Below are 12,999 nucleotides of genomic sequence, written 5' to 3'. Positions count from 1 at the left end.
AGATAGATAGATAGATAGATAGATAGATAGATAGATAGATAGATAGATAGATAGATAGATAGATAGATAGATAGATAGATAGATAGATAGAAGAGGGGGAGCAGAGATTGTAGTTGATGCCTACTTTATGCACATACACAAAATAATATTGTTTATAGATCTAAATTAAGGGTCCTGAACCAGAATTCTGCTGAATACTCAAGTGACCTCTCCCACTACCAAGAGCCACCTCAGCTCTAACCTCAATAACAACCTCTCAAAAACCACCTCTTTCCTTTCCCTTCACCCTGTTCCTCTTCTTTGCCTGGCAATTGAAACACTGAGGTCAGGAGGGCATATGGGAGGCAATCACAGTAGTTTGTTTTGGCTCCCTCTCCCCCACACCAAGTTCTCAGCTGTGCAGAAGCAATGCCGCCACCTTGCCTGCTCGCTGCCTGGGAAACAAACACATCCTCAATCACCGCGAGGCTCTGTATCCGCCAAGGCCACACCAGTTGAGCCCTGTCTGACAAGCTCAGGCCAGAAAAGTTGGACTCCATCTGATGAACTCAGGCCATGCAAGTCAAGCTCTGTCTACTGAACCCAGACCACATCAGTGGCAGCCAGACAGTCAAATTCAGGTCGCAATAGTTGAGTACCCCTTGTTGAAACAGTGCCAGCGAGGTCATCAAACTCATTGTCTGCTGAGCCCAAGCAACCGTAATCAGCTCCTGGTGGTCAAACCTGGTAAGTCATACCCTGCTGTATGAATCCAGGCCACAAAAGTGCAAGCCATGCTGGCTGAAATCAAGCCAGAGGTCGCTGAGCCGTCTTTGGCTGCAGGAGCAGTTCTGTCATTATGTTGGCTAACGTAATGGCTAACAGTGGCATTTTCTGACGTAAGACCGACGCAGCTGGAAATGAAACAGTAGTGTAAGAAAGTGAAGATGTTGTAAATAAGAGCAAGTAGCCAACAGCCATTTAGACCAGAGATGTCTGACACAAATTCTCTTACGCCATGCATCCCTTCTAATCCCCCAAACCAAGACCAATAGCTTCTAAACCTCACTCTGTTTTTCTTCTTGTCCATCTGTCTCTCGACAGTTCACCTTCACAAATATTTTCCTAACCGCTCGTTGTAACCACACTTTTCACCCTCCTCTCATGTGTCTCTTCTACAATAGTTTCTGATCATTCTCAGACATATACATGGGTGCTGCAAGGAGTTTTTTGACCGCAGTCTAATTGTGCATCATGGGAAGAAACCCCTGCTAATATGCATAGGATCTTATTGTCAGTAGAAACAAATCAATCCAATCTCTATGGCTCAATGTTCCTATGGTTTGTCCTCTCCTCTGCTCTCCTCTAAACTGGTGTTTCAGAATGACCTGCAGGCAGGCGCAAAGGAGTGATAGACTCCCTGATCTCCATTCAGCCCACTGTGCAGCCAAGCAGCAGCTGGAGCCGTGAGCAGGTATGAAGTGCTGAGGCGAGTCGGGACTTCCAGGAAGTTCAGCATCAGGGATCAGGCTGTGTTATTGACTTGGCAAAGCCTCCAGCCAATATGATTCCACCAGCTAGGGGTTCACTGACCAGTGCACATGTGGGTATGTGTGCAAACCAGAGCTCAGTGCTCTGTACTCCAGATGGGTGGCCAGACCCCAGTTGATTTCTGTTGAACTGAACCTATTTGAACCCTTCTTTTTCTCATTGTTATGATTTTTGAAACACACGCATACCAGATGCATCGAACCAACTCCCTTATCTTCCATGGCTCTTCATATTTAGGCATCGCTATTTTTGCAAAGTTTAAAATCTAAATAAATGTGTTGAACAGCGGGCAGGAGCATGGACCATCCAGTCCAACTATCTTTACTATATAAGGCAATATTGTATATAATCAAAATATTCAAAAAAAAAAAATCATAATCAAATATAATTGTAAATAAACAACAAAAAGGAGTTTCTTTTCGTGTACTTTTAACAAACCGCAAGTCTAAACTACCTAAAAGTATGGTACCAAACAACAAAAATTAAGCAGATATAAATAAATATTAATATGCATAATATAAATATGCATAAGCCTAGCAGATATGCTGCTAAGCTAACAATATCCAGTAAATAAATAAATCAAATTACTGTTAAACAAGGTTATTATCGTTAACGAAAACGAAATAACGAAAACTAGAAGTGAAAAAACATTTTCGTTAACGGAAATAAAAATGAAAACAAGACTTTGCAAAAACAGGAAAACTAACTAAAACTGTAATGAGTGTTCACAAAACTAACTAAAATTAACTGAATTTATAGCAAAAATGTGTTTTTGCTATAAATTCATTGAGTTTTCATTGACGTGTGTGTGTCATACAATAGTCTGGGGTGAAAATGGAGTGTAGTTTCCAGGTTTTTTTCTTGCTGTGTCTCATTATGCCAGCGGGTGGCAAGTACGTTAGTCGAGTCATCTGTGTCGCCGCTCCATCCACGCGTAGTGTCATGTCAGCAAAAGTCGGGAGAAATCACCAGGGTCCAATTTTGGATTACTTTGAATATGATTGTGTTTTAGATAAAGCAAGTGTCTTGTAACTAACCTAGCTTACCTTGAGAAGGTAAGGGAGCACGCCCAACCCTCATCCCCAGAAACAGAAGCTAACCCCAGGCAAGGCAGCGTGATGCATCCCAAGACAACTCCACAAAAAACATTAATGCAGTGCTTCCAACAGCGACCTGATGGCTACTGGTTTGTCAATTCACAGGAACATCACAAGCGAAAGGAAGCGTTGGCGAATATGTTTATTGCGACTAGGATATCTACACAACTATGTGAGCCAATTGCCTTAAAAAGTTTAGCAATTCACTTGAACTAAAATTATGAACACCCGGTGCTGCAAGAGTTAATAGTCTCATTGGGGCCAAGATTTATCTTTTATAGGTACCTGGTATCAGTGGTTGATAGGTTTCATAGGTTCCCCATAGGTGGGAATGTGAGTTGTCTGTCTCTGCGTGTTAGCCCTGCGACAGACTGGCGACCTGTCCAGGGTGCAGGGTATGGTAGCTGGAATAGCAACATACCCAAGGGTATTTTGTTACACATAATTATTGCAAACACAAGTAAAACTATAACTGAAACTAATCAAAACTAAACTGAAACTAAGGATTTTCAAAAAAAAATAAAAACTAAACTAAACTAGCAAACAAATGGTAAAAGCTAATTAAAAATGATATAAAATTGAAAATCTGAAGTCAAAACTAAATAAAAATAAAAACTAATGAAAATTGCAAAACTATTAAAACCCTGCTGTTAAACTGCATTTCGGCAGAAAGAACAGCCACTACCTCATCTTGCCTTGTAACTTTATATGACTTATCAAAGTGGGAGGAAAAGATGTATGGAGAAGCCTTGTAACGACTGTGGAGCGTACCACATCACTTGTAAAACACAGTGGCGGCAGTGTGATGCATAGGCACTCATGATTTCCACTGGTAATGGATCACTCTTGTTTACTGGTGATTTAACAGAAGACAAAACTAGCCTGATGAAGTTATATTTTCTGCTCAGATTCGTTCAGTTGACTGGCCAGTACCTCACGGTTGCGATGGACAATGTGAAAGCGACCCAAAAGTTTTTGAAGGTAAAGAAGTGGAGAGTCAGTGAGTCATATGACTATCACCCCACCAAGCTGTATTTCAGCTCAAACTAATGGGAGGTAGAGAGACCCACAAACAACTAAAGACATCTACAGTAAAGACCCAGCTTTATGGCTTTAGTGATGCCCAGATTTCAAGTAACCATCACCTGCAAAGGATGCTTGAAAAAGTAATAAAAATTGCTTTATCTTCATTTTATCCATGTCTATATTAATTATCTAGTGACATTTACATATGGGTAGAAACAGTACTCACCGTCATCTCATTTATCATCTCGTGGCAAATTTAGATTGTGAGTTCAAAGGAATTATAAGACGAATGATGGGAAAACACTACAAATTACTATTTTTTAGTATAACCAATATTTTGACAATGTGCTGTTTTCAATTTTTAACTTGGTAAAAAAAAATTGAGACTTTTCATTTAGGGTTTCCTAAACAAGCCCATCAACCAAAACCTCCTGATATTAGAAAAGGTTATTAGAATATATGAGTTTAATGTTTTATACTTAATAAAAGCAATCTAAACAACAATGAAGAGCCTGTTCTTTCTCCAGTGTATTCCTTAAATTGTTACTCATGGCACTAAGCCAACACGTGTATCAATGTGACTACAGTATGACTGTATATATACAGCGAGGGGCCATATCAGGGTACGTTTTCTGCATGTGAGGAGTTCACGAGGAGCCATGAACTCAAGCATTAGGCGCCTATATTGGCTGTGTGTGTCCTACATTCAAACGGAAGATGTTTTTTTTATGTAAGCGTCTTATGGTTCATGGACTCGCACTGAAACAGACACACACACACACATAAGCCCACACTTATGGGGTGACAGAGTGCACTGGCTGAGCTCAGATGAACCAATGGCAACCTGGGGAAGGAGGAATGTGCATGGCGCTGGTCCAAGAGAGGCCGTCAGAATCCTCAGCAGGCAACCCCGGTTGTCTTAGCGAACACAAGTGTGAGTGTGTGAAAGTCTGTGCATCTGCACAAGAAGGTGGTAGGTGTAGTAACTGTAGAACTATATGAGTATGTATAATTTTACAGACAGTTTGGAATGGATTGCCTTTAAATATGTATGGGAAAACACTTTCAGCTCAAAGTTTGTATTGTTTTTGTCAGTTTTGTCACATTACAGTATATGAGAAGTTCTTACTCACTGTCAATCAGTGCACGCAGTCAGGCACAGGCTCTCCTCACAAGACAACCCCAGTGACAACACACTGATGAGATAAAGTTATCTGCAGTGTTATTGTGGGATGCTTCATCTAAATTCCTTAGCATTTACAGGATGCAGTGAAGCATCTGCAGGCAAAGATTTCACTTGCAAATGGGCAGTTACTACAACCAGCAAGAAGGAGATCTAGGTCCCTAGAGAGGCTACAGAGTCAGAGAGGACACTCACTATACCACCACTCATGCCAAAAATACAGCATGATGTCATGCAGATTCCAATTGTGGACTGCAGTAGAAGAAACAGGGTCATGTGTGCACTTGACTAATGCACAACCGCACAAGAAAAAAGGAGAGAGGGGTAAGGAGGGAAAGGAAGAGAGTGATGTGCTGCTTAAAATATTCAATCCTCCTTCCATTAACTAACCGTGTAGGGATGGCAACACGACCTGCACTGTACATCTCGAGAGAGAGAGAGAGTGGAAGAGAGAGGGGAAAAAGAAGGAAGAGAGATGGTGCAACGTGGGATCAGACCTCTTTTATCCAGTTGCCTTTAAATCCAGCTCAGCATTTTCTTGATGATGTCATCTCTTTTTCACTCTCACTTTGCTTTCTCCTTCACCTCCATCTGCTCTCTCCCTCCACCCTTACTGAACTTTCCGTGTCTTGCGCACACATGTTCATCTTCCTTTCCTCCGCAATTACACAACGTGAGGTGCATTACAATACATAAAGCATCATGTTTAAGCACACCAAGATCCTTATAAATCTGGAGCTGCTTATAGTCATCCCAAGTTCAGCTGCACCCAAGTGCAGAGCTAGCTTGCCTGCACACTTCCATATTCCCCTTTCCTTACACCACAGCCACCTTGCGGCAGCTGACACACAACGAGAACACCAAACAAACAAACAAACAAACAAGGGATAGCATAGACACAACCAGATGGGGGAACGCATGTAGGTTTTTATTGCATGTGAAGTAGAAGGGTGAAAGGAGGGAGGTGGTGGTGGTAGGGTTATATACACACTGTATCTCAGGCACCAAAAGGTGAAGGAAGTGTCTATTTACAATACAGATGTATGTAGCTATGAATTTATTTTTTTTTATAGAGACTCTGTGGTGTCTGTAATGCAGCAATGTGGGTGCCATACAGATATTCATTTTCAATTGTAGTGTGCTTGCATTGTAGTGCTAAATACATTACCAACCTAGGGTACATATTTACTCAGCAGCAATAGTGAAGCTGCAACTGCACAAATTGTGCATATGAGACTTGGTGAGCAAAGGTTTTATGCATGCGTTTCTGTCTCTCCGCTGACTGAGAATCTATGTCTTTGATGTAACGGAAAACTCTTAAATGCTAGTTAGAAATTGCTGGCAACCATGTGGACAAATGTTTGCAATCCCCAAACGTGTCAGCTCAGGGGATCCATGCAGAAGAGACCTGCTTTATATCAAACTATTCAACCGTAGAACCTGAAATCTAACAGCGGACCTGCAGGACGTGCGGAAGAACAAAAATCATCATTTACCATCAGATCCTGATCCGACCGTGCGTGAGTGGATTTGCTGTCACTGTGCCATGCACGTAAATGCATTCATCAATTTTATTTTCTAAATCCCATTTCAGTTTGAATCACTCTTTATATTGTGGACCACTATAAACATTTTTGCTCACTTCTAAAATTAAATTGTGATACCCAATAAACTCTGTTGCTCCACCTGGATATCAATTCAGGTCTGCTCTCTTTCATCAAAGCATTATTGAGAAGTAGAAATATGTGGAGCTCGGCTCTAAACGTGCGGTGTGAGGTGACGAGCCACAGGAGAGGGCTACAGCTTTGGCACTATGCTTACACCTTTGAGCGATCCATGCACACTAATTATGCATTTGTTTCAAACGAAGGAACACTTAGTGTCACAGAATCACAAATTGAAGCGTGCTTCTTTCAGTGTTAAATATAGTGGAATTTTGCATTAAACTGCCTGCAGAAAAATGTGTGCACTCTGAAACGTAAACTACAAACAGGCCCACATATGCAATAAGCCCAGTATAAAAAAAATAACTGTCAGTGTTTTCAGTTACAATATTGACAGACCTCTTTAGGAAATATGACATAGGGTTTTGCCCTCAGGAAATCTGGCCCTAAAAATGTAAGTCATGGTGGAAATGTTCAGAGGACGCTACATCAATAACCCACTCCTTCTAGCATATGACTTTGTCTTTTTCTGTTTATCAGTTAATGAGTTGTTCCTGTTTACTTGTCTTTTTTAAAGAGCTGAAATGACTCAGAGACATTTAAGTGTGTGAGCAAGAGATGAGCTCATTAACCGAGTGTGTCTCAATGTGCAATGTCTCTGCAGTTAAAAAAATAAAAATGTATCCCCAACACTACATAACCACCACTGTCAGCAGGCCTTAAACAGAGATTTAATGTTAGCGGCTCACTGTCAGATTATTGTTGACAGTTGCTGTTAATGTACCAATGCATGTATGTGACTTTAGTACAAACAGGGCTTCCCCATGACAAAGAACAAGAGGACAACAGGAACAGATAATTACTTGGAAAACACCACAACTCGATTTCCCAACTTTCATGTGGGGTCTGTTCAGGCCAGGGGGAGAGCGAGAAAAGGAATTTGGACTCTCTCTCAGTTGGTTAAGCAGCTGTTTCTCTGGAGGTTCAGGTTGGGCAACAAGAGAGCAGAGTAAAGAAAGAAGAAAATAAAAAAGTGAAAAAGTGAGAACAAGGGAAAGAGTGAGAAACAGAGGGGCTGTGTAACTGGAGTCTTGTTTCATTCCAAATCAGATTGCTTTATAGTAACACAGGGGGTGAGTGGTTCCAGGCAGCAGACAAAGGGCCAACAGGATCAATATTGACATTCTCCTTAGTGATAGATGAGTTGGCTGGGTGAGGTCAGGGACTGGACCTTTGTATTAGCCAGAGAGCATTAGTGGTCACGGCTGGGGGACACTTACAGTAACCTTGGCCTTTCAGTATAATGGAGGGTCTGAGGGTGCCCAGGAGAAGTCCCTCCCTTTTATGGGCTTTATTACCGTAACGGAGCTCCATCCTCCACTGGCCCGATTCAAACACAGATCATTACTTTGTCAAAACAGCTACCAGACCACATTGGCACTTGCGCAGGCAAACTTGTGCAGCAAACAGAATCTCAAGGTGGCTGTTTTTCAACACAGCAGTCGTGGGAGATGAAGAAAGGACAACACAAGACAAAGCAGAGCAAGTGACTGTTTATTAGGTCTTATTCCAACAGCATGTACAATAGGACAGATTCACTGGTAAGTCTTGCACGGTAGGCAAAGATACACACACAGAGTACAATCTTTTTCCAGAGTTACGGCAAGATGGGCTACCACAAAATGCTGCAATATAACCCTCCTGTAATTTCCATGTGCTCGCTTTGCTCAAACATTTTAATTGTTGTTTACCTTAAGTGGTCAATTAATCCAAGGCAAACTCATAAAAGAGAGAAGGCTGTGGGCTGCCCAGATAGTCAGATCCAACTAGCCTAAGAATAATGTCTACTAGGGACATCACAGTCATTGGTGGGAAAGAAGAAGATCATAGTGGAGGGATGAGCATAATAGGAAAAACACAGTAGGGGTGCAGGGAGAAAACCTCTGAAACAAAAAAAAAGAGAGAGAAACAAAGCGAGGAGGTGCAATTACACTGTTGCCAAAGAGATGGTGGTAAAAAGGAGAGGAGGTGGGAAAAGTAGAGTGTGAGGAGGAAGAGACGAGGTCATCTGAGGTGATAGAAATTTGGTGAGTTGGGTTCATCAAAGATGGAGCTTGGCCACTCTCCTCCTCCTCGGATTCTGTTCTGGCTCGGGTTACTCAGTTGACGCCTCGCAAACACAAACACAAACACACACACACGAAACACATGGCTGCAGTCTCCCACGCACATGCTCGTTCTTCTTTCATGCACACTTGTAAGTGTTTCTTACAGAAACAGAAGTGTCATCAAAATATTGTAAGTCAATGCATGTTGATCCCTATGAAATGCACACATACACGCATAGTCTGTCAGTCTGTCTCAGAGTCCAAACCACTCGGTGACCCCTCCTCTCCTGGGGTCGAGTTTCTGCCTCTGCTTTTCGTCCTCCATGAACTTCTCCTGCATCTCCTCCATAGAGCCCTCAGCCGGTGCCCGCTCTTTTTCTGGGAAGATGTCAGGAAAAGTAAATGTCTGGCCCAGCGCCTGATGAGGAGGCAAAGACAGAAAGCACAGAGAAAAATTTTAGCTTAAAAAACACTGTGTTCTTACTTAATGAGAGAAATCGGTTGTTTGTTAAGACTCAAAAACCATCAATCTTGTAAATCACTTTCTGTGTAACAAATATGTCAAACTGCACCTTCCTAAAATAAATCACAGTTCTTTGCAAAAATGAAGGAGAGTGTGTCACCATTCTCGCTCTGTTACTCTTCATATGACACAGATGCTCACTCACTCTCTTGTCTTTAGTTTTTTTAGCTCTCCTCTCCTGTCCATTTCTCTGGTCTTGATTTATTCAGAGGGAAAAGATGGTATCCATTATTTATTCCATACTAACCCATTTCTAGCCATAACTAATGCATCTCTGGCAAAATGTAGCCTGTGTCATGTTGACATAGAGTACAGTACAGACAGCACACATATGCATGCATGCACACTCACTTGCACACAAGTGCGTTCACACACAGAGACAGGTCATGTATGCAGACATGCAAACATATCTACAGCCTGTCTCTCTGAGCGTCCCTCGTGGACACCTGGCAACAAGAATTCAGTTGAGACTGATAACAATAGAGTCAAAGGATCAAATGAGGGGAAAATGCAAGAACATGTCATTTTTATCACAGGGCATTTACATGTTAAGCAAAGTGCTATAACTTAGTAGTTTCCCCAACAACAGTAGAACATCTACCAGAGAAATATAAAAACCCTATATATTTGTCAATACATCTAAAACACTAAAAGAACCTACATGATCAATTCTCTCATAGAATCAAATTACAGTGAATCACAGAGAAAATAACCTTCACCCACAAGAGTTATACATCTGTGCTTAGTTACATCTGAAACCCATTCTTAACTCTTCTCAGTTGAACCCAGACACCTCGTGCTAAGGCCACACCACTACAGTCGACCCCCGGAATTCGCGGGGATTAGGGACCACAACTGCCCACGAATTACCTCTAAAAATGCCTATTTTAATTTTCCCGTGAGCTTTGTGTTAGGAATCTGCGCGTTGTTTGGCAAATCGTTTTTAAGAAAAAAAACAAAACAAAACAATTTACTGATATTTTGGTGTTTTTACATTAATGTTAATATTTGAAAATTAGTAAAGATTTTTTTAATCATAAGAAATGTATTTAGTCACCAAAATAAAATGAAAATAAAAAATATTTTAGCGCTATAGAAATACGCGAATCCACAAATACTGAACCGCGAATAGGCAGGTGGTTGACTGTATTGCCACTGCTGTAACTACAATTGATAAAAAAATAATTACAATCTACCGAAAAGGTGCTTTTCACTAACCTCAAACAGTGCATACAAACCTAAATTATAGGTTAGAACATGACTACAGTACATACCAGGGCTGCCACGATTAGTCGACTAGTCACGATTACGTCGACTATCAAAATAGTCGACGCGTCGTTTAAAGCTTTGTAAGATCACAAAAGACGCAGGAATAAGTAGCAGGATTTAAGAGTGTAATAATGGACTGAAACAGAAGATGGCAGCACTGCATGTACAAGGATGCCAGCTGCTGTTAAACCCCAAAGAAGAAGAAGCTGTGTCCCAGAATTCATAGCGCAGCCCAGCTCAGTTTCCAACAATGGCGGCAGCTAGTTAGTTTTAATATTACTCTTATTATTCTTTCTGGGTCACAAAATAAACGTTTAACATATTTTCAGGCGAGAATGTAGCTGTGTAAACCTCAAATATCTGCTCAGTTTATCAGGACACCACATATTTTCAAAAGCGCTCCGACGTTTTCGGAGACGTCGGTTACCCACTAGCTCGATAGCTAGCCGGGGGCAAGGCTCACTAGAGCCCGTGAGAACACCGGACTCCTGGCAAATCGTTTTCAAACCCACCGCCGTCTTTCGCTACTCAGGATGAACATATATATAAGTCACTTAGATAACTTAAAAATGTTATTTTTGCCTTTTTTTTAGTATTTTATTTGTTCCTGAGTAAATTGGTTTGGCTGAGATTAAAGCTATAGTTTTCACACTTCTGATTATCAGAAGTGTGAGATGCTCGAGAATATACTCCAGTGTCCTGTTATATTTTAGATAGCAAGGAGTTTATTAAATTTCACCGAAACAATCTGCAAATTTCATTAAAATTTAATAAACTATCATCTTGTCTCTATTTTTAGTTAGCACATACCTTAAACACTTAAAGCTGTAAGCTAATGATAGTTATATAAGAGCAGATGCATGTTTGTGCAATAAGCTGTACATTTTATGTCCAATGGATACATGATCTGATTAGTTGACTAATCGCAAAAATAATCGGTGACTAGTCGACTATCAAAATAATCGTTTGTGGCAGCCCTAGTACATACAGATCAAACTAAATGTACTGGATGCTGGGAGCACTGTGACAGTTCTGTTTTAAAGCTAGCCAGAAACAGCAGAAAACCATGGTGGTAGATGATGCCGTCTGGGTGAAGCAGGAGCATTTCTTCATAAAGACAATTTCCCAGGAAAGGCATTTCTACTCTACCTGAGCCCTCAAAGCTTTAAACAACTTACCTCATTCACCCATTCATACAAGCACTTTTTTGTGCTTTTTTTTAAGTAAGTGCCTTTCTATCTAACATTCACAGACATTCATACGGCAATATTGAAACAGCAACCTTCCGATTAGTAAATGACCTGCTCTACCTCCTGAGCTACAGCCAGCACTGTACCCCTGCACCCGGGCAAGAAGACACGATACCTGGATGCAGCTCGTCTGTGCCAATTACTCAAATTCTTGTTTTGTCTGAAACTCACTCGTCCATTTCTTAATAACCGTTCGACATTATATAAGTTTTAAAATTTTAAAAACGTAGTAGAACTTAGAGCTGCACGTCATCGGCATAGCAGTGGAATGTAATATTGTCTCCCTGTCTAATGTGACACAGCGGCCACACACACACAAAAAGACAGGTCCCAGTATAGACCCCTGGGGGATTCCACAGTTCAGTGCACAGTATTGAGAGCTGTGCTCACCAATGAAAACAAAAAATGTGTTTGGCACAACGAGACATTCAGACAATGGTTCTGCTTGCCAAAACTGCTGCAGAGGAGTGATAAAACAAAACACTGTATCAACTGCTGCACTGAGTAGTACTAGAACAGAACATTCACTACTATCAGCAGTTAAGATATCATTTGTAATCCTAATAAGCACGACATCACTTCTTTGATGCTACATAAAACCTAACCTTTTCAAAGATACTGTTATGATGTAATGCTTCAACAAGCTGTAGACAGACGAAGTGTTTTGCTATAAAAGGTCATTTGTTATCCAACTACTCTGTGGAAGCCCAAACCTGTGGATAGCTTTGAGGGATCTAGGAGGCGGCTGAGAAATCAAGTTTTTGGTTGTGGGCTCCAGAGGAAGGATAGCAGTTTGGGTAAAAACCAAAAGGCAGCTATAGGGGATGGCAAGGAAACATAGCATCTTAGCATAGCATCTTTATTTATAACGCACTTTACATCCAACAATGTTGACCAAAGTGCTACAAATATAAAACAGAGAGGAAACAGTTTAAATTACATATAAAATATCTTAAAATTAAAAATAATATAATTAATAAGAAACATATTAAGAGACATCAACAAGTCCTGCTGTGCTAAAAGCCAAGGTAAATAAATATGTTTTAAGACGTGATTTAAAAACAGATAAGGAAGGTGCCTGTCTAACATGTAAAGGCAACTCATTCCACAATTTTGGTGCTGCCACAGCAAACGCCCGATCCCCTCTGAGCTTACGATTAGTCCTGGGCACGCTCAGGAGGAGCTGGTCTGCCGACCTGAGGGACCGGGAAGGTATGTATGGATGAAGAAGCTCAGAGAGGTACACAGGGGCAGCATTGGACAAACATTTAAAAACAAATAAAAGCATCTTAAAATGGATCCTAAAATGCACGGGCAGCCAATGAAGTGAATATAAAACTGGGGTGATA

The 12,999-nt window shown here is 41.0% G+C and overlaps 1 protein-coding gene across 1 annotated transcript in view; it reads right to left on the bottom strand.

The window, feature by feature from the left end:
• Positions 1-8,037: 8,037 nt before the first annotated feature.
• mrpl23 (mitochondrial ribosomal protein L23) overlaps positions 8,038-12,999 on the bottom strand; it is a 71,261-nt gene continuing 66,299 nt past the window's right edge. Inside the window, exon 5 of the mRNA XM_005949284.2 lies at positions 8,038-9,026. Coding sequence (XP_005949346.1) covers positions 8,862-9,026 — 165 coding nt within the window. The 3' untranslated portion in view covers positions 8,038-8,861. The remainder of the gene's footprint in view (positions 9,027-12,999) is intronic.

Source organism: Haplochromis burtoni, unplaced genomic scaffold, assembly GCF_018398535.1.
Source record: "Haplochromis burtoni strain Fernald_Lab_line unplaced genomic scaffold, NCSU_Asbu1 Contig_259, whole genome shotgun sequence".
NCBI classification, from domain to species: domain Eukaryota; kingdom Metazoa; phylum Chordata; class Actinopteri; order Cichliformes; family Cichlidae; genus Haplochromis; species Haplochromis burtoni.
This window is presented reverse-complemented; position numbering and strand designations above follow the sequence as displayed.